Source organism: Coregonus clupeaformis, chromosome 34 (assembly GCF_020615455.1).
Source record: "Coregonus clupeaformis isolate EN_2021a chromosome 34, ASM2061545v1, whole genome shotgun sequence".
NCBI lineage: Eukaryota > Metazoa > Chordata > Actinopteri > Salmoniformes > Salmonidae > Coregonus > Coregonus clupeaformis.
The window spans coordinates 33,570,845-33,591,839 of NC_059225.1; the positions used below are offsets into that span (position 1 = coordinate 33,570,845).

Consider the following 20,995-nt stretch of genomic DNA (forward strand, 5'->3'; position numbering starts at 1 on the left):
ACTAATAATATGAATGGAGCAGACTGAGACTGGGGGACTGAAGGTACCTCAGTGCTGCTGATGATTAAAACTTGACAGCATCAGCTGCATCTCCAAAAGCAGCTCCATTTAGAAGAGTGAAAATAGAAACGCAAGGAGAGCAGAGGGATTTTCATGGCAAACATTCACCACGGAGCTAGCCGCATAAGGCTGAATTGCCTGTCCATGGCCAAGAGAAGCAAAGGTTTCCTCTTAAACCCAACTGGCCACACCAACCCAGTAACCTCCAACCCAGTATCCTCAATGAATGACAGTCACAAAGTTCATGATTAAACACTCCGTTCACTAGATATGGGCTCTGCTTGCCTACTCTCACTCCCTTACCTGAATACAATGGAGAGCAGGTCAACTTGAGAGTTGCTTGACTTTCCCTTTAAGCAAACTTGACCAAAATGTCAATCACTAACTGAAGTAGCATAGCATACGAGGCAATTCCTTTTGTCTAACTGAAAACATTTTCAAGTGCAAGACCCCTTAAGCTAAAGTCATTCTCCGTCTGTTTACTTCAAAGACATTCATCCAAAATAAATATTTTAGATGCAGTACAACCAGCCACCTCTCATTGAACTACCATCTTTTGTCATCAACCTTCAAGCCAACTTATTGATTTATAACACCATCAGCAGGGAGGAAAATAGTCTGAAAACATTGAAACTGTCACAAAAGGCTCTAATAATCTCTCTCACCAATGTGATGTAGGTCAGCAATGAGGCCTGAGGGTATGAGTACAGTAAGCCGAACACCAAATCCACCAGTAACACAAACAAACCATTCAACTCAAAGTAACCATTTTATCATTAATCTCCCTCTTATCTGATCAGTGATTGGCTGATATCTCTCCCACTACCACCTCAGCTTCCTGCGCTCAAACCACAAGTAGTAAATCCAAAGGCATCTGGCTGTGACAGCCAAGGAATGAGCCGCTCACCCCGCTTCGATAAAACACAAAATCAGAAGTAGCGTATTATTTCTAGTCCCTAAGTGTTTCGTTCCATTCCACACCACATGGCCCTGAGCCTTACCAGAATCGCAGCCTAGATTCCTGCGCTTTACAGCATTCCTTGACGTTTTCTAAGGACATGTATAAAGTTTCACAGTTTATGGGATTCCGTCAGTGAAAGAGCCGCTATTCCAAAACCACAGGTGTATCCATTCCCACTACCCACACAATTCAACAGTAGGAAATACCAAACAGGGATATTTTTACTGAGTATCTCCACACTCTTTCCTCTCATCCTCAGACATGATGGCCTCCCTTCTATTGCATGATAATGTCACATTCAGGAGATAGTCATGTCTGAAGTAGTATCGGTGTATCCTAGACCAGTCCTCTTAGACAACATCATATTCATGTTGTAAGATTTCCTCTCATTGTTGTTATCAACTGTCCTAAGGCAGTGTTGAGGCAGTTCCAGGGGGCGCAGATTGACCTCTGTAGGCACTAGGAAAACCTTGCCATTCTGAGGGAGCCAGCATGTGTAACTCCACATCTGAGCCAACAAGCCATCTCCTGGCAGGCATGTTCAGTACTTCAGATGAAACGCTAGATCAAATGCCCAGCTGACAACATACACACAAACGTGCGCACGCACACACACACCGGGGCACAACAACATTGTCTCCTCTTGAAGCTGAGAGTCAGCGTTGGAGTGTTTACCCCTCAGGCCATTGACCCAAGCACTCATAAACTCATAGAGAAAAGGAGGGGCTTGTTGTAAATGAAGGAAAAGAAAACGCAGATTTAGGGTTATTTTGTTTCAATACAGATTCAGACACTGGCCGAATCCAAGCATCCCATTGCCAATTTGCCAGGACGAAGGCGTGTTGTGACCAGGTTAGGACCCCAACACACCCTTTCCAATCCTCCTTAAAGAAATCCTCCAGCGATATTTCTAATCTACAGTACCAGTCAAAAGTTTGGACACACCTACTCATTCAAGGGTTTTTCTTTATTTTTACTATTTTCTACACTGTAGAATAATAGTGAAGACATCAAAACTATGAAATAACACATATGGAATCATGTAGTAACCAAAAAAGTGTTAAACAAATCAAAATATATTTAAGATTTGAGATTCTTCAAATAGCCACCCTTTGCCTTGATGACAGCTTTGCACACTCTTGGCATTCTCTCAACCAGCTTCACCTGGAATGCTTTTCCAACAGTCTTGAAGGAGTTCCCACATATGCTTAGCACTTGTTGGCTGCTTTTCCTTCACTCTGCAGTCCGACTCATCCCAAATCATCTCAATTGGGTTGAGGTCGGGGGATTGTGGAGGTCAGGTCATCTGATGCAGCACTCCATCACTCTTATTCTTGGTCAAATAGCCCTTACACAGCCTGGAGGTGTGTTGGGTCATTGTCCTGTTGAAAAACAAATGATAGTCCCACTAAGCCCAAACCAGATGGGATGGCGTATCACTGCAGATTGCTGTGGTAGCCATGCTGGTTAAGTGTGCCTTGAATTCAAAATAAATCACAGACAGTGTCACCAGCAAAGCACCCCCACAACATAACACCTCCTCCATAACACCTCCTCCTCCATGCTTTACAGTGGGAACTACACATCACCCACACCGCGTCTCCAATTTGGACTCCAGACCAAAGGACACATTTTCACCGGTCTAATGTCCATTGCGCGTGTTTCTTGGCCCAAGCAAGTCTCTTCTTATTATCGCTGTCCTTTAGTAGTGGTTTCTTTACAGCAATTCAACCATGAAGGCCTGATTGACACAGTCTCCTCTGAACAGTTGATGTTGAGATGTGTCTGTGACTTGAACTCTGTGAAGCATTTATTTGGGCTGCAATTTCTGAGGCTGGTAACTCTAATTAACTTATCCTCTGCATCAGAGGTAACTCTGGGTCTTCCTTTCCTGTGGCGGTCCTTATGAGAGCCAGTTTCATCATAGCACTTGATGTTTTTTGCGACTGCACTCAAAGTTCTTCACATTTTCCGTATTGACTGACCTTCATGTCTTAAAGTAATGATAGACTGTCGTTTCTCTTTGCTTATTTGAGCTGTTGTTGCCATAATATGGACTTGGTCTTCTGTATACCCCCCCTACCTTGTCACAACACAACTGATTTACTCAAACGCATTACGAAGGAAAGAAATTCCACAAATTAACTTTTAAGAAGGCACACCTGTTAATTGAAATGCATTCCAGGTGACTACCTCATGAAGCTGGTTGAGAGAATGCCAAGAGTGTGCAAAGCTGTCATCAAGGCAAAAGGTGGCTATTTGAAGAATCTCAAATATAAAATATATTTTGATTTGTTTAACACTTTTTTGGTGACTACATGATTCCATATGTGTTATTTCATAGTTTTGATGTCTTCACTATTATTCTACAATGTAAAAAATAGCAAAAATAAAGAAAAACCCTTGAATGAGTAGGTGTGTCCAAACTTTTGACAGGTAGTGTATCTGTGGCATCTCTCTTTCACAGCGGGAGGATTTGGGGGCTTTGTGTTTGGATGCTGTTTCAGTTGCTTGTTTGTTGGTTTGTTTGCTGTTGGTGAGATTAGGGAAATCTGATAATCAGTCTCTGGCCGGGGCTTCCAGCTGTTGGCATACCTTCCCTTCCTACCACAGTTGCACTGCATCATCAAGGGCTATTAGCAGACAGTGGATTAGCCCCTAACCAAGCTTAGCTCCGGCAGTTGGGCTTTCAGGGCTGTGATCCCTGCTCTTTCCATGATTTAGGCGAAGGGAGGGTGTGGAATACGGAGTGGCCAGGGCAGGGGGGGGTGGTCCACATCTGTCTGGGGCCCTCCACTGAAGACCATTGGTGTTAAACTGACTCGGACGTGGACTCGGACACCCCCACTGTGCGATCGCCAGCCTTCTCCTCTCACTCTCTAATAGAGCTCAGCAACGACAGAGCCATCAGATCTGATGGGCTTACACAGCACTTTTAAACAGCAACCTCCGATTTGACCCCCCTTGTTACTATGGGAGATACTGCCTCGCTCGGGGGATTATGAGTCAGATTTCTAATGCTGACAGTTTACCTAACAAACATTTTTATATGACAGCCCTTTGCATGCACTTTTAAATGGCAGTAATGTATTTAAAATAGCGTGGAAATGTGATGGGACGTCAGTGTGAGAGAGCCAAGTAATGCAATATGCTGCTATACACTGTTCTGTTTCATTTGCCTGTATGTGACACAGGGGACGAATTCTAAAAAGCTAAAACTACATCAATAATTCAGCTAGCCACATCTGTCCTGAGCTGTGAATGTTGTTGAGGTACGAAACCTGCATATAGCCTGCACTCATTTTGTTATTTAAAACCTGGCTATGATGAAACCTGTCTCATTCTCTTGAATTATTCAGTGTTCATATAACTTTTTCTTGTTGGGAAAATCGCATCTTACCAAACCGAGAAATGTACGCTAGAACAGATCTTTCTCATCGTGGGTTGAGCAGTGCAATAAAAAGTAGAGAAACCATACGATGAAATAGATAAATACACTTGTACACCTCTGTTGCTAACGGAAGACCTCCATTTTATGGTCCACATCTGTCTGGGGCCCTCCACTGAAGACCATTGGTGTTAAACTGACTCGGACGTGGACTCGGACACCCCCACTGTGCGATCGCCAGCCTTCTCCTCTCACTCTCTAATAGAGCTCAGCAACGACAGAGCCATCAGATCTGATGGGCTTACACAGCACTTTTAAACAGCAACCTCCGGGAGAGCAAAATGTATGTCTTATTTATCCTCTCCCAGTGTGATTGGGGGGTGGGGGGTATGCAGCAGATATTTTCAGTAAAGTAGACACTGAAGCTGACATAAATCCTAATGCTGATACAAGATGGTGCCGACAGATACGGCACCCTGTTTCTAGCTCCTAGCCAAATTTGCAACGAGTTGGTCAAAACAAGCATTGTGATTGGTTGAGACGTGTTCTAAGCCATACTAAAAAAACTGTTTAGCACGGGTAAGCCTATGGTGCAAAAATGGGAATCTTGTTTTCTGTTCCATCTGAGAAATCCCTGCTCATCCACTGTCCCATCAGCCCAGCCAGCCAATTCATTAACTTGATCTCCACTGTAAAAAGGCCTCTAGACATTATTTCCCCTTGCTTCTAGCCTAACATTTGGTTTGCAACAACGAGGGGTTGTAGAAACGTTGCTGACTGCATCTCGACATTTGCAACATAGTTTCAATATTGACATTCGATCTCCACTGTCCTATTGAGAATAACGTGAATCAGCATAATTTTTATAGATATATACGAATATATACGGTCCTCGCCTCCGCCTCGTACCTATGACCGCAGCACAGCCGTGCTAAAAAAAGTAGTTTAGCACGCCCTCTCATGTACAATTGCTTTATTTTGTGTGTGTGTTATTTCTTACTTTATTTGCTCAGAACGTTTATGGTATAATTTCCTACAACCAACAGGAACCATCTTACAGATCAGATCGCATTCACACATCTCCAGAAGTTGCATTGCAAGCACACCACAGTCGTTGTCACCATAAAACCAGGAAGGTGAATCATTCTAATAAGTTTGGATGTAATAACATTTAACAAAAAACAAGCAATCAGGGTTAGTTTTTTTTTAACAATAACAACAATAAATAAATGTAAAATGTAATGATGTCATAAAATAGCCAGGATAAAAAAGACACTCTTTGCTGTTGAACCAGCCTTCGTTATAACAGGCTTAAGGCAGTGCTTGGGTTTTGAACATATGAAACGGAAAACAACCCATTTTTACAGGTTACAGAAATCTGTAGGTGGGCAAACCACCCTCCACTTCCGAGTATATTACTTGCTAATGTACAGTCTCTGGACAATAAGATAGATGAGCTCAGGGCGAGGATCTCCTTCCAGAGGGACACGAGAGATGGTAACATAATTTCTCTTACAGAATCATGCCTTACGCTGGCTCATCCGTTCATCGTGCGGACAGGAAGAAAGTACTCTCCAGGAAAAGCAAAGGTGTATGTTTCATGATTAAAAACTCATGCTGTAACAACGTACAAAAACTTAACACCTTTTGCTCTCCCGATCTGGAATATCTCACCATCAAATGCTGAACCCACTACCTCCCAAGAGAATTCACGGTTATTGTTATGGCCGTTTATATCCCCCTTCCAGCCGACACCAAGGATGCACTCAAGGAACTCTACGGGAGTTTGAGCAAACTGGAAACTGCACATCCTGAGGCCGCATTTGTTGTAGCTGGCAACTTTAATAAAGGAAATCTGAGTGAAATTCCCCCGAAATTTCACCAAACCCCACACGGGAAGAGAAGACTCTTGATCATTGTTATTCTTTCTTCTTAGACGGCTACACGGCCCTCTCCCGCTCGCCCTTCAGAAAATCAGATCATGCCTCCATTCTGCTCCTCCGTGCCTATAGGCAGAAATTAAAGCAAAATTGGTCTGACCCATCGGAATCCATGCTCCAAGATTGTTTTGATCACGTGGACTGGGATATGTTCCGGGTCACCTCTGTGAATAACATTGAGGACTACACTGACTGTCACTGGTTTCATCAGGAAGTGCATAGAGCATGGTGTTCCTACAGTGACGATTAGAACATTTCCAATTAATGGCAACATTTGCGCAAAATGTTAACTGCAAACCACCGCATTTAACCACAGTAAGGTGACTGTGAACATGGACAAGTACAAACAGACCAGCTACGACCTCCGTAAGTCAATCAAAGAGGCGAAAATACATTACCGGGACAAAGTGGAGTCACAATTCAACGGCTCAGACACAACACGCATGTGGTAGGGAAAACCAGCCACCTCATGGACACCGACGCCTCACACCGACTCCCAGTGAAACACATTGTTCGCTGCTCACGAGGACTGTAGGCTCCCAATCTCTGTAGCCGACGAGTGTAGGCCTTTCAAGCATGTTAGCCCTCGCAAGGCTGCCGGCCCGGACGGCATACCAAGTCGTGTCCTCAGTGCATGCGCAGACCAACTGGCTGGAGTGTTTACGGACATATTCAACCTCTCCCTATCCCAGTCTGTTGTCCCCACTTGCTTCAAGATGCCGACCATTTTTCCTGTACCCAAGCAAGCCAAGGTAACTGAACTAAATGACTACCGCCCCGTAGCACTCACCTTTGTCATCATGAAGTGTTTTGAGAGGCTAGTCAAGGACAATATCACCTCCACCTTGTCCGACACCCTAGACCCACTACAATCTGCATACTGCCCCAACAGATCCACGGACGACGCAATCTCCGTTGCACTGCACACCGCCCTATCCCACCTGGACAAGAGGAATACCTACACTATGTTAGAATGCTGTTCATGGACTACAGTTCTGCTTTCAATACCATATTGCCCTCCAAGCTTGCCACTAAGGGCCCTTGTTCTGAACCCCTGCCTGTGCAACTGGGTCCTAGACTTCCTTCCCAGGTGGTGAGGGTAGGCAACAACACCTCCGCCACGCTGGTCCTTAATACGGGGGCCCCCCAGGGGTGTGTGTTCAGCCCCCTGTACTCCCTGTTTACCCACTACTGCGTGGCTATGCACGACTCCAACTCAATCATCAAGTTTGCTGACCACACGACAGTGGTAGGATGATTACCAACAATGACGAGACAGCTAACAGGGAGGAGGTTAGAGCCCTGGCAGAGTTGTACCAGGAAAATAACCTCTCCCTCAAAGTAAAAAAAAAACAAATGAGCTGATCGTGGACTACAGGAGACCGAGGAGGGAGCACGCCCCAATCCACATCGACAGGGCCACAGTGGAGAGGGTCAAAAGCTTCAAGTTCCTTGGTGTGCACATCACTGAGGACCTGAAATGGTCCCACCACACCGACACCATGGTGAAGAAGGTGCAACAGCGCCTCTACAACCTCAGGTGGCTGAGGAAACTCGGCATGGCCCCTCACAAACTTCTACAGATGCACCATTGAGAGCATTCTGTCAGGCCTGGTACGGCAACTGCACCTCCCGCAACTGAATGGCTCTCCAGAGGCTGATAATAGCTGGTGATAAACTAGTGCCACTGACGGTTCCAATAGGCCCCTTGTTATTTGATTATATTCCAATAGGCTACATTCTGTTGGCTACCCGTTAGACTATCCATTGTCACCCGAGTGGCGCAGTGCTCTAAGGCTGTGCCACTAGAGATCCTGGTTCGAATCCAGGCTCTGTCGTAGCTGGCCGCGACCGGGAGACCCATGGGGCGGCGCATAATTGGCCCTGCGTTGTCCAGGGTAGGGGAGGGAATGGCCGGCAGGGATGTAGCTCAGTTGGTAGATCATTTGCAACGCCAGGGTTGTGGGTTCAATTCCCACGGGGGGCCAGTATGAAAAATAAAAATAATGTATGCACTAACTGTAAGTCGCTCTGGATAAAAGCGTCTGCTAAATGACGTAAATGTAAATAATGAAAGGTGTGAAAACCCATAATAGATTACTGTTTGTGTTTCCATGGCTGAGCTGATGAGCAGATTTGGGCCTTCAGTTGATTGACAAATGTAGGCCTACTGTAGAACGAGAAACTTTCCTCCAGTGTGGATGCTCGCCCACGTTTTATAGTTAGGCTATGTATAATTTGTGAATTTAGATATGGCCTTTGATGTGGATTGAAAGTCTGTATTGTGTGGCTTTAATATTTCATTTTGAAAAGCTGTCAAGATGTTTATGCATTTGAGCATATCCAAAGACGATTTTGTTGAGGTGAGACACTTTTCTATGATGTATTAATTTACTATTCATTTTACTTCTTGAAAACATTTAAATAATTAACTAGTGGGCCTAATCTAGGCTCAGGTTTGTCACTAGATCGCCCCGCACTGGGCGCGAACTCATGAGTCTCGGAACCAGAGTACACTACTTAGGCCACTGTGCCACAGCAGTTCACAACGGCAAGAATGCTATCAATACTGATGATACATAGGCTCATCGTTTTAAATGATTTCATTTTAAGCCTTCCCCAAACCATAGCCCACCACTAGCCTTAACCACTCAGAATGATATCAATGATACAGCTGTATCCGTTGGACCACACAGCCACTGAGGTAATCAATCATTTATTCTGCCTGTTACTTGCCTTCAACATATAATAAAACAATTGATCTAAAAAAACTGTTTTTCCCTAGCGGAAAATACATCTACCCCCTACAAATATGTACATATATTCTAAATCAACAGAATAATTAACATGACACGCTGTAGTCTGCACGTAGCCTACATAAGGTACAATGTAGGTACAGTACTGTATTGTACAGAAACACAGCTTCCAGCTGCCTCCTGGCGGCAATTCTAAATATTTATTCAGATTAGGGGTGTGACGTTTAAACGAATTTGGGATCGTTAACGTTTCGAAAAATCCCTAACATAAATGATTGTCATTGACATGCAGCCATTGTCAATGGTAGAGGATGTCGGCTTAAATACCCTAATGGCATATCCAGAACCAGACTACAAGATGCCATGCTGAAAAACCGTGATGGCCCTGATGGAGAAATTGTACAATGATTGCTCCGCAAGTTCAAAGCACGAGCTTTCAAACACCATACGTGGCGTTAACAACAGATTGTTGGACGTCTATGAACATCGAGCCATCACATTAATGAGAAGTGGGACATGAAGTACGTACTGACAACTAAGAACATGGAGGAGAGGAACACAACAGACAACCTAAAACAGCATTAATACCATCGTGGCTGAGTGAGTGGGGGACTTCAGTGAGGTGAGCGCCGTCTGGTAGGGTTTCTATTTACCACAGAAAAACGCATGTCAAAAATGTTATAAATTGATTTGGATTTTAATGAGGGAAATACGTATTTGACCCCATCTCAATCAGAAAGATTTCTGGCTCCCAGGTTTCTTTTAGACAGGTAACGAGCTGAGATTAGGAGCACACTCTTAAAGGGAGTGCTCCTAATCTCAGTTTGTTACCTGTATAAAAGACACCTGTCCACAAAAGCAATCAATCAATCAGATTCCAAACTGTCCACCATGGCCAAGACCAAAGAGCTCTCCAAGGATGTCAGGGACAAGATTGTAGACCTACACAGGGCTACAAGACCATCGCCAAGCAGCTTGGTGAGAAGGTGACACAAAAGATTTGTCAATCTCCCTCGGCCTGGGGCTCCATGCAAGATCTCACCTCGTGGAGTTGCAATGATCATGAGAATGGTGAGGAATCAGCCCAGAACTACACGGGAGGATCTTGTCAATGATCTCATAGTCACCAAGAAAACAATTGGTAACACACTACGCCGTGAAGGACTGAAATCCTGCAGCGCCCACAAGGTCCCCCTGCTCAAGAAAGCATATATACAGGGCCGTCTGAAGTTTGCCAATGAACATCTGAATGATTCAGAGAACTGGGTGAAAGTGTTGTGGTCAGATGAGACCAAAATCGAGCTCTTTGCCATCAACTCAACTCGCCGTGTTTGGAGGAGGAGGAATGCTGCCTATGACCCCAAGAACACCATCCCCACCGTCAAACATGGAGGTGGAAACATTTGGGGTGTTTTTCTGCTAAGGGGACAGGACAACTTCACCGCATCAAAGGGACGATGGACGGGGCCATGTACCGTCAAATCTTGGGTGAGAACCTCAGCCAGGGCATTGGAAATGGGTCGTGGATGGGTATTCCAGCATGACAATGACCCAAAACACACGGCCAAGGCAACAAACGAGTGGCTCAAGAAGAAGCACATTAAGGTCCTGGAGTGGCCTAGCCAGTCTCCAGACCTTAATCCCATAGAAAATCTGTGGAGGGAGCTGAAGGTTCGAGTTGCCAAACGTCAGCCTCGAAACCTTAATGACTTGGAGAAGATCTGCAAAGAGTAGTGGAACAAAATCCCTCCTGAGATGTGTGCAAACCTGGTGGCCAAATACAAGAAACGTCTGACCTCTGTGATTGCCAACAAGGGTTTTGCCACCAAGTACTAGTCATGTTTTGCAGAGGGGTCAAATACTTATTTCCCTCATTAACATGCAAATCAATTTATTAAAAAAATTACATGCGTTTTTCTGGATTTTGTTGTTGTTATTCTGTCTCTCACTGTTCAAATAAACCTACCATTAAAATTATAGACTGATCATGTCTTTGTCAGTGGGCAAACGTACAAAATCAGCAGGGGATCAAATAGTTTTTTCCCTCACTGTACATTTATCAGTTGTGCTGCGCTCTGGCACACTCAGACGAGAGTGCTCTGAAATCAGAGTAGATAGCCAGAGTGAATTTGCAAACGCAAGAGATATGCTAACTGGATAACAGTCGTTCAAGTTCTTGCTAGCTAACCAAATGACACCTGCATCTCTAGCTGTTTATAGCCACCAAAAAACGATAAGAGGGAAAGAATTCAGTCACTCACCCACTCCTCCATTGGCATGACATGGCGTCCTCCTAGCAGCTAGCTAGCTAGCGATCTAGCTAACGTTAGGCTCTGTATTTTTAGCTTGCTACATAAATAGATACACTAGCCTATTAGCCACATTATGACTGACTTGTGATCATTGCCCTTGCTAGTTTGATTGTATTGACATTCCCAGCATTAGTTACATTCGTCCGTTTTTGTCCAGAATATTGAGTCATTGAAACTGAAACAGTGCATCCCGAATGGAGGCAGCAAGCAATGTACCAGGCCAGCTGTGATTTACAACCTGATAGCAATATTTTTTTAGACTACCAAGAAATGTATTGGTGAAAAAACCTTGAATGAGTAGGTGTGTCCAAACTTCTGACTGGTACTGTCTATATTTGGCCTGCGAAGCGGTTTTAATGCGCTGACTGAATGGAAGCTGATAATTCGTTTTTTACTCAGCTGGTCTCGGCTGGTCTCTGGAAGACATTATGAGTCCTCACTGTCCGAGACCGAGTCAAGACCGAGTACAAATGTATCTGACACCGAGACAAGAGACACTCAATATGTGGTCTCGAGACCGGACTCGAGACCGAGACTGGTCTTGAGTACTACAACACTGCTAATAACTCACTTACTATCAAAGAATATGGCTACATGCAGCTCTTGCTTTGATCTCATAACAAGCATATCTATTCGCTACCACTCGTGCTGTAAATACAGTCCAGTTCAAAGTATATGGCAATGGTCTATTTGCATATAGGGATACTGCAGCTCTGATTGTTTATGCCGCACCAGTCTGTGTAGAGTACGGGCTGAGTAGTGCATGTCAATGCAATAGAATCCTACTCCAACGCGCTCTGCCTACAAGAAAATCTCTTGCATAGTTGGTTTTGTTTCAGTATGTTGCATTGAAAGTGGCTAATATTGTGTTGATTTGATCACAATTCGCACAGTAGAGGGAAACCTTGATAGTGTTAACTAACAGGGAAAACTCTAGAAAGTTGAGTGAAGTTCAATCTCGTGCTTCTCTGTGCAGGCTGATATTTCTTCTGCCCGGCAGTCACGGGGAGTTGAAAAAGCTACGGTTTCTCAGACAACATCTTTTTACGATTTCCCTAACAAAGGGAGGGAAGCTTAACTAACCCTGTCTGCAAATGAAGTCCTTCTCCACACATTTCTCTGAACCTTTCAGGGAATTAAATTGCAGATGAGAATGAATATCGTCTAACCATTCTTCAGAACATTCCTCACATAAGAAAGTGGCTCTGGTTATTATTAGCTATCTATCTTGCCCATCTCGCTGTTCATTGTTTTCCAAATGTCGTTTTAGCACTGATCAAATATAAACAGTAAACATGTAGAAGAGCTTTTCCCTGTTGTGACTGGGCCAAATGGGTTGTGTTAATAAGGACAGTGCTGGTATGAGGGGGGGGAATCGTGAACCTCTTTGTCTCTCCAAGCAGCCAAACATAAATAATTCAGGTGTGGAGTTGGAGTAAGAAGTTGTGATGTCGCTGCAGCGCTCCCTCTCTGCACCTTTAGATGACTCAGTGTGTTTAGAAGCCTGAGTAGGGAGGCTGACGACTGTTCTCCTCCACCTGCAGGTCAGCTCTCCCCCCTCAGGTTACACCATGAAATATTAACCCTCTACCTTTGCATAATTTACCTCGTCAACATACTGAGGAAATTACTTGGAGACACACAGAGACCTTGGAAGGTCTGTAATGAGGACAGTAGCGGTAAGTCTTGGGGTATGGCTTTCTAAGTGCTCTGCACTTAAACCGAGTGAATGAAGGTTATTAGGGGCCTTCTTTACCATTTCTGAGAAGAGAGAGATGAGAGAATGGCCTCCCAATTTGGTTATGTTGAAAATGTGGCCAAAACCAAACAGGCTTACTTTAATACTTTAATGTATTTTGTCTTTGGTTGTTTCTCTTCAAATGCTACATGTCCAACCTTTTTCACTCGAATTATTTTCAGAGGTCATGGCAATACTGCAGGAGTCCTGGGAATACTGTATACCTTTTACAGAGTTGGAGATCCATAAAGTGTGTGAGGAGGAATGCCATCTGGAAGGTGTATGTAGTATCCCAGAGCAGGACCCTGACGAGGTGTTCTGCTCTTTACTCATTTTAGATCAATGTTTCGGAAAAGCTTGATTCAATGGCATCTTGTCTTTGTTCAAAGAAGAAAGATTATATGTTGCTGCTCTTTTGTTGCAAGTATAATGGTTCCCGTCATGTGATCCGGGCTAGAATTTCAGAGTGGCTACTGCTGCAGCCCGGGCAGGGCGCACATGGCGGCCCTTCCAACAGATGTTTTTCGTTTGTGCTGCAGTCTCTCTCGGAGCTGGAAGGCACAGAGCCAGAGAGGTGATTCATGACGCGAGCCTTTCCTTGTTACACTAAACGAACAAAAATGTGCTCCGTGTGGAGAATAAACATGGCTCCGGTTCTGTTTTACTGATTTTTCTATTTTTGTACTATAAACCTTCGGGGAGAGACATTTGGAACCTCTAAATGCTATGACACATTGCCCATGACCAGCCATTCTGAGAGAAAATACTAATTTGTCAACTGTTTCGTACATCTGTGCAGCATGTACTATCAACTTAAGCATACTGTATACTGTATATTCCATTTACTATGGCTTTTCCTATGTGGAGGATATGTTTTCTTGAGGTCAATGATGTAATAACACGATAATAACATTACTATCACTATTGGATGAGAAACAATGAACAGAGATTGTCTTATATGTTATTTTATTGAAACCTAAGTTCTTTGAATACTTTCGGGTGTTTCTTTAGTCTCACTTTCAGAGGATGCAGCAGCATCCTAGCATTTTTCTTAGTTCTCAACAAGCCTGGCTGTAGTGTATATGACAGTCTGCTGTTTCCTGGCTTGAAGGAGTGGCAAAATCTAATGGATTCAAATACTGAATCTATAAAACTTCTCTGGCCTCTTTCTTGCCTCCTTACTACACGTTGGAAATTGAGGATGAGACCACTGACACTGTGATATAGCATCGATAGGGAGATTGATGATTATCAACATTGATCATCTGCCATGGCTGCTAATTTTATATACACTTTGTGAGAACATTAAACCAGTGACTTCAAGAGATGCAACATTGACTTCATCGCTATTTTATTCAATGAAAAATGAGGTAATGAGTTGGTTTTAATAGGGAATGGCAAAGGTGCATGCTGCTGTCCTTCTTTGTTGCCCCATTTCCTAATGGCAAAGACAGTGCAGATGAGGATGGTATGAGGATGCATGGCTCTCCATGGTCTCCACCTGTCTCACCTGATTACACCTTGCTAATCAGACGTGGCATCATGTGTATGTGTGTATGTGTGTGTGTGTGTGTGTATGTGTGGGCGTGCGTGCGTGCGTGTGTGGCCATGTGTGCGCATGCGTGCGTAGGCCCCACATGCATGCGTGTGAGCTCTTACAGCACTAATTGTGATTGAAAGAAGAGGCTGCAGCTCGATGCACAGTACTATCAAAACAGAATCAGGTTCAGAATCAGGCTGATGTCAACGCTATATGTGTGGAGCCATTCTAATTCGGAATCACTGTAAATGCCAATATCTGTCAGTGAGCGGCTGGAGGCTGGAGGGTTTGCTGCTCCATCCATCCATCCCTACCCCCACTCTGTGTGGAGACAGCCAACAGCCGCTGCTACAGCCTGGCTACTCTGCTCAGAGTAACAGAGAGAGACCATCGTGTTGTGGGACTATAGCACACCCTTCCTTCCCTCTCCTCTATCATATCCAATCCTCCCCCTCTGCCTGGTAACACCAGCCAGCAGCAGTAGGAGCAAAACTAGCTTAATCGAACTGCACTGAATTAACATAGGCTTCAGTATGAGCAAACCACAGAAGACTATCATGACATCATCAACTACAAACGCAAAAACATTTATGCTGATCCTTTGGATACCATCATTGTATGTTGTAACATTGTAACTAAGCACAGTTTTATGACAGTATGTGTTATACAGAGCATGTTCATGTCACAAGATTAGGCTTTGAAAGAATAGGATACATATTAACTGGATATAGGCTGTTTTGCTTCTAATAGGCCGGGGTAGGCCAGAGACAGAAATAACTGATTCTACAAGCTTGTCAAGGACAGTAAACTAGGCTTCAGCCGTATACAGTATTTACCGTATATCGGGGTATTTTGAAATACAGACTATGATTTTCAATACCGTAACAAAACAAAAACAAACAAAAAAATATATATATATATATATTCAACATATACAGTACCAGTCAAAGGTTTGGACACACCTACTCATTCAAGGGTTTTTCTTTATTTTTACTATTTTCTACATTGTAGAATAATAGTGACGACATCAAAACTATGAAATAACACATATGGAATCATGTAGTAAACAAAAAAGTGTTAAACAAATCAATATATATTTTATATTTGAGATTCTTCAAAGTAGCCACCCTTTACCTTGATGACAGCTTGCACACTCTTGGCATTCTCTCAACCAGCTTCATGAGGTAGTCACCTGGAATGCATTTCAATTAACAGGTGTGCCTTGTTAAAAGTAAATTTTTGGAATTTCTTTCCTTCTTAATGCGTTTGAGCCAATCAGTCGTGTTGTGACAAGGTAGGGGTGGCATACAGAAGATAGCCCTATTTGGTAAAACACCAAGTCCATATTATGGCAAGAACAGCTCAAATAAGCAAAGAGAAAAGACAGTCCATCATTACTTTAAGACATGAAGGTCAGTCAATACGGAACATTTCAAGAACTTTGAACGTTTCTTCAAGTGCAGTCGCAAAAACGATCAAGCGCTGTGATGAAACTGTCTCTCATGAGGACCGCCATAGGAAAGGAAGACCCAGAGTTACCTCTGATGCAGAGGATAAGTTCATTAGAGTTACCAGCCTCAGAAATTGCAGCCCAAATAAATGCTTCACAGAATTCAAGTAACAGACACAACTCAACATCAACTGTTCAGAGGAGACTTGCTTGGGCCAAGAAACACGCGCAATGGACATTAGACCGGTGGAAATCTATCCTTTGGTCTGATGAGTCCAAATTTGAGATTTTTGGTTCCAACCGCAGTGTCTTTGTGAGACACAGAGTAGGTGAACGGATGATCTCCGCATGTGTAGTTCCCACCGTGAAGCATAGAGGAGGAGGTGTGATGTTGTGGGGGTGCTTTGCTGGTGACACTGTCTGTGATTTATTTAGAATTCATGGCACACTTAACCAGCATTCTGCAACGATACGCCATCCCATCTGGTTTGCGCTTAGTGGGACTATCATTTGTTTTTCAACAGGACAATGACCAATAACACACCTCCAGGCTGTGTAAGGGCTATTTGACCAAGAAGGAGAGTGATGGAGTGCTGCGTCAAATGACCTGGCCTCCACAATCACCCGACCTCAACCCAATTGAGATGGTTTGGGATGAGTTGGAACGCAGAGTGAAGGAAAAGCAGCCAACAAGTGCTCAGCACATGTGGGAACTCTTCAAGACTGTTGGAAAAGCATTCCAGGTGAAGCTGATTGAGAGAATGCCAAGAGTGTGCAAAGCTGTCATCAATGCAAAGGGTGGCTACTTTGAAGAATCTCAAATATAAAATATATTTTGATTTGTTTAACACTTTTTTGGTTACTACGTGATTCCATATGTGTTATTTCATAGTTTTGACATCTTCACTATTATTCGACAATGTAGAAAATAGTAAAAATAATGAAAAACCCTTGAATGAGTAGGTGTTTCCAAACTTTTCACTGGTACTGTATATATTTTTTTATTGGGTGTGCCACTGCTTATAACTAACTATAAGTTAACAATCTAAGATTTACCAAATAAATTATCTCCAGCTCAGGGCTCCAGCTATGCATTTGGTTTGCTAACTTGCTAGCTAAGAGGCTAGCTTGCGAGATCAATCTTCTTGGTTACAGCAGAGACAATCAATCCCATCCTGGATCAAGATCCCTGCTGACTAAATTTGTTTTGTACTTAAAAAATATATATTATAATAATAATAATTGCGCCCCTTGTGTTCACTGCCGGTAATATTGTATACCCCTGTATGGTACAGGAACGTTATAATGGTATGAACATCTGGATATCCCCAACCCTAGTAAACAGATGTGTATTATCACATGACCCTTGGCTTTGATGTCAACTTGTGCAAATGGAAACAAAGTGTTACAAAGTTGCCAATAATTCCAATCGATAACAGGCAGCTTATAATGATAATAATCAGCATGTAAACAGATTCAATCAAGCCATCACAATCTAACCTTGCCATGGTGGAATACTTATCACAGAAATGTTGTTTTTGTATTGTTTGCACATCAGAACAGTGCTGTCTGTGAAGGGCACTTTCTGAGGTTATTATGCAGAATACAGTACAACTTTGGGCATCGGCATTTTGACACGCCAACGTAGATGCAGAGTCTATTTTAATGACTGACTCAGGACCCTGCTACTACTAAATGGAGTATAGGATAGGCTATTACCATAAATTGTATAATTTGGGTAGCCTATGCCTATTGTAGCTATGTCATCTCTGTGGTGTCATGATTCATCAATGCGCAATGGTCGCTCTTGCACGCAATTCCATCTGCAGCCATGGCTGACTCAATGTTAACATGATGTGGCCTTACCTCTTCCAGAACGTTGACTGTGTTCCTACAGCTCTGCAGGCGGGTCGTGAAGCTGGACGTGGTAGGAGATTTGTAATCCTCTGTTGTCTCCGAGAGAAACTCGGACACCGATATTTGATCCGGCATCCTTCAGCAGGGAATCACCCAGAAGAGGATTGCAAGAATTGTTGAAAAAATCCTAAATCATGAAAAAACAACTGGCGAGGAAAAGTACGAGATGTCTAACGCTGTGACTGGGTCGAAAACTGATAGTTTACAAACTAGTGATAGAATCGAAATGACAAAGACGCGTCTCTTCTCGAATTACTTGCTTGGTTCTCTCCTCTGACTTCACTGTCCCCAAGGGAAAAGGGAATGGACACAATTTCGCCCCCCTCCTCTCTTCTCCTCTCGCCCGTATCCCCTGCTTAAATTACCAAAACATAAACGCTTAATTACTGTCCTATGCTTAGTTGCTGTAAAATAGAATAGCGGATTCCATCTTAATGTTTTTGCGGATGTTCAATAAAATAGGCTTTTGCCGATAATACTTTCTACAATCAGAAATACTTGCATGTAATCTATCATAATCCGTGCTCTCTCGAATTGCAGGATTTCGTCTATTTTCTTTTCTTTCAGTTTCTATTTTTAATGCAGAACGCAATTTTGACGTTCACAACCACTCTCCTCTCCCCGGCTCTCGCTCACCCTCTCGCTCATCCACCCACCTCGGATGATGGGGACAAACAAGGAAGAACTCTGCGCATGTCTATGATCTCGGACATAATACCCAGAGACAGTAAAAACTCTACTACTATTTCATATCCGACCTATGTAATCTTTTATTGGGGGTGTACTGAAGTCATCGAATAATATGCGGTGAAAAGGAAAATGTAGGCAACATATAAAATTCAAAGCATCTGGAGCATTAGCCAAGACATTGATGTTTATGATCATAATAGCCTATAGCAACTGATATTTACCAATTATATATATATATATATATTTACAAATACCAATTGACTGTTCTTTATTTAAATAAAATGTGCTTATTTATTAACATTATATTAATTGAAGCCTAAAGAAATGCATTAAAACATAATTTAGCTGATTGAAAAACCTCAATGGTGGATCTTGTAGCCTACTTATTGGACAATTATTATAATATTCATCAGATCTATTAAATGTGTTACTGTACTAGATCTGAAAAAATATCCATCCACATTGATGGTAACTTCCATTGCCCATAATAGGGATTATTCTCTGGTGCTACAAGTGCGTGTCCTGCAGGTGATAGAATTAAGTGCATGCAACCCTGCTGTAGTCTCGGAATCATTGGAATGTCCTCATTTTGGCGCTCCAACATTGAGAAAAAACATTGTCAGTGAATAGAAGTGTTTAATCAGATAGGCTCCTCGTCAATTTACACAGGCTAATAGACTAGAGCAATACCACACACAAATCATCTGACTGAATGCTTTTAGATACAAAGTATCAAGAGAATAGTCTCTGAATATTATGACGTGATCCACTGTTTCACATGAAGGCTAGTACCAACAGAATTGAAAGGGTCTTACCTACTCGGATTCCATAAAGAATCTTTAGAAGATAAACTTGACAGACGGGAAGAGGAAGATCTCATGACGACTGTCACCTTATGACCTAAATCAAATAAATAAGAATCACATGAGCAGAGTTCTGTTGCTCTCTAGACATCAGGTATAGCCTGAGGAAAATGAATGAAGACAACACAACTTTTTATATTAATATGCCTATAGGCAACTAGTCTATTCATAAATCATTTTACCACCCTGGAATGTACTCTGATGAGAAAGCATTGTCTTGCATACATTCATAAATAGATTTTAATAGGTTCATTGGGTAGCCAACATACAAGTTATTACAAAATATATTCTTACAAAAATGTAATCTCTAACACTTTCAAGAGCGCTCATATTCGAAAGAAAAAGAACATACACTGTGCCACGCCTAAACTTACCGAAATCGATGCACATCCAATTTGGAATCTGAACAGAGATTGAATGTCCACTTGATTGATGCAAAAGAGAAAAGGCCTACTTGATGCGCGCATCATATCAGGCTCATTTTGAATAGTCATTCAACAGAATAAAGAGTTGAGAGAAGGAGAGAGTAATGTCCTCCCGCAAAGGATCCCGTGAAGATCAGTCACAGCGCGGGGCAGGAAGGGAGAAACCAAACCCACCATGTGAGCAGGAAAATAGCCACTTACAATGAGCAGGATCTAAGAGCTCATGGTAAAGGAACTGAGGAAATACAGAAGGCAGTCAAACAGGAAATGTTGGGATCTGGTGAACAGAAAAAGCCAAGAAGTTTCCTTGCCCCCTGGAGCTGATTTTAACTACAGCTGTTGTAGCCTATCACTGAACAGGGTGAAAGTTATCCTATTTGTCATAGATAACCACATACATTTCCTTGTTGAAATCAATGTTTAATTTTACAATACCTTAAAGTTTATTGTTGAAAAAGGTTTTACAAAAGGTTGAGGACATTATATTCTTCATATTGTTCAACAAAAACATTTGGAATCTTCCCTCTTCTGCCCTCCAGTTACCCTCAGACTGGGGCTCCCAGTTGGCACCTCTCCATTACAAAACTCTCTATTTTTCCCCTGTCAGAGAAGCCTATACACGTGGTTGTTATGTGTCCAGTAATTTTCCTGTTTTTCACTGTGGTGACTGTCTGAACAGACATCTTCACACAACCAACTGAGTGACTCAACCCTAAGACACCTCATCTATATAAAGACAATGATGAGAGGTTAACATGATAACATCTCATTATCTGAAAAAGTATCGTCTGAAATAAAAGCATAGACTCTGCGTTTGACCTAGCTCATTATGCAGAACTGTTATAGCCTGGTGTATCATCTCAGAGAGAGTTAACCTTTTGCAGAGTTGCATTATCTCTGAAATCTTTTTAAATCAACAGCCTAGTGACCCAAGTCCACAAATCATTAATCAAAG

At 42.7% G+C, this 20,995-nt stretch overlaps 1 protein-coding gene across 5 annotated transcripts in view; it reads right to left on the minus strand.

Moving 5' to 3' along the window:
* The window catches only part of LOC121550036 (arf-GAP with SH3 domain, ANK repeat and PH domain-containing protein 1-like), a 75,395-nt gene extending 55,164 nt beyond the window's left edge, over positions 1–20,231 (minus strand). For 3 of the 5 annotated variants that reach the window (XM_045210562.1, XM_045210564.1, XM_045210561.1), the window contains exons 1-3: positions 19,990–20,231; positions 19,568–19,652; positions 18,012–18,138 (exon numbers count right to left, since the gene is read on the minus strand). In XM_045210562.1, coding sequence (XP_045066497.1) covers positions 18,012–18,138; positions 19,568–19,652; positions 19,990–20,005 — 228 coding nt within the window. In that variant the 5' untranslated portion in view covers positions 20,006–20,231. Of the gene's footprint in view, positions 1–18,011; positions 18,139–19,567; positions 19,653–19,989 lie in introns of those variants that run through there. The other 2 variants (XM_045210566.1, XM_045210565.1) reach the window with 2 other exon arrangements.
* Positions 20,232–20,995: the final 764 nt, after the last annotated feature.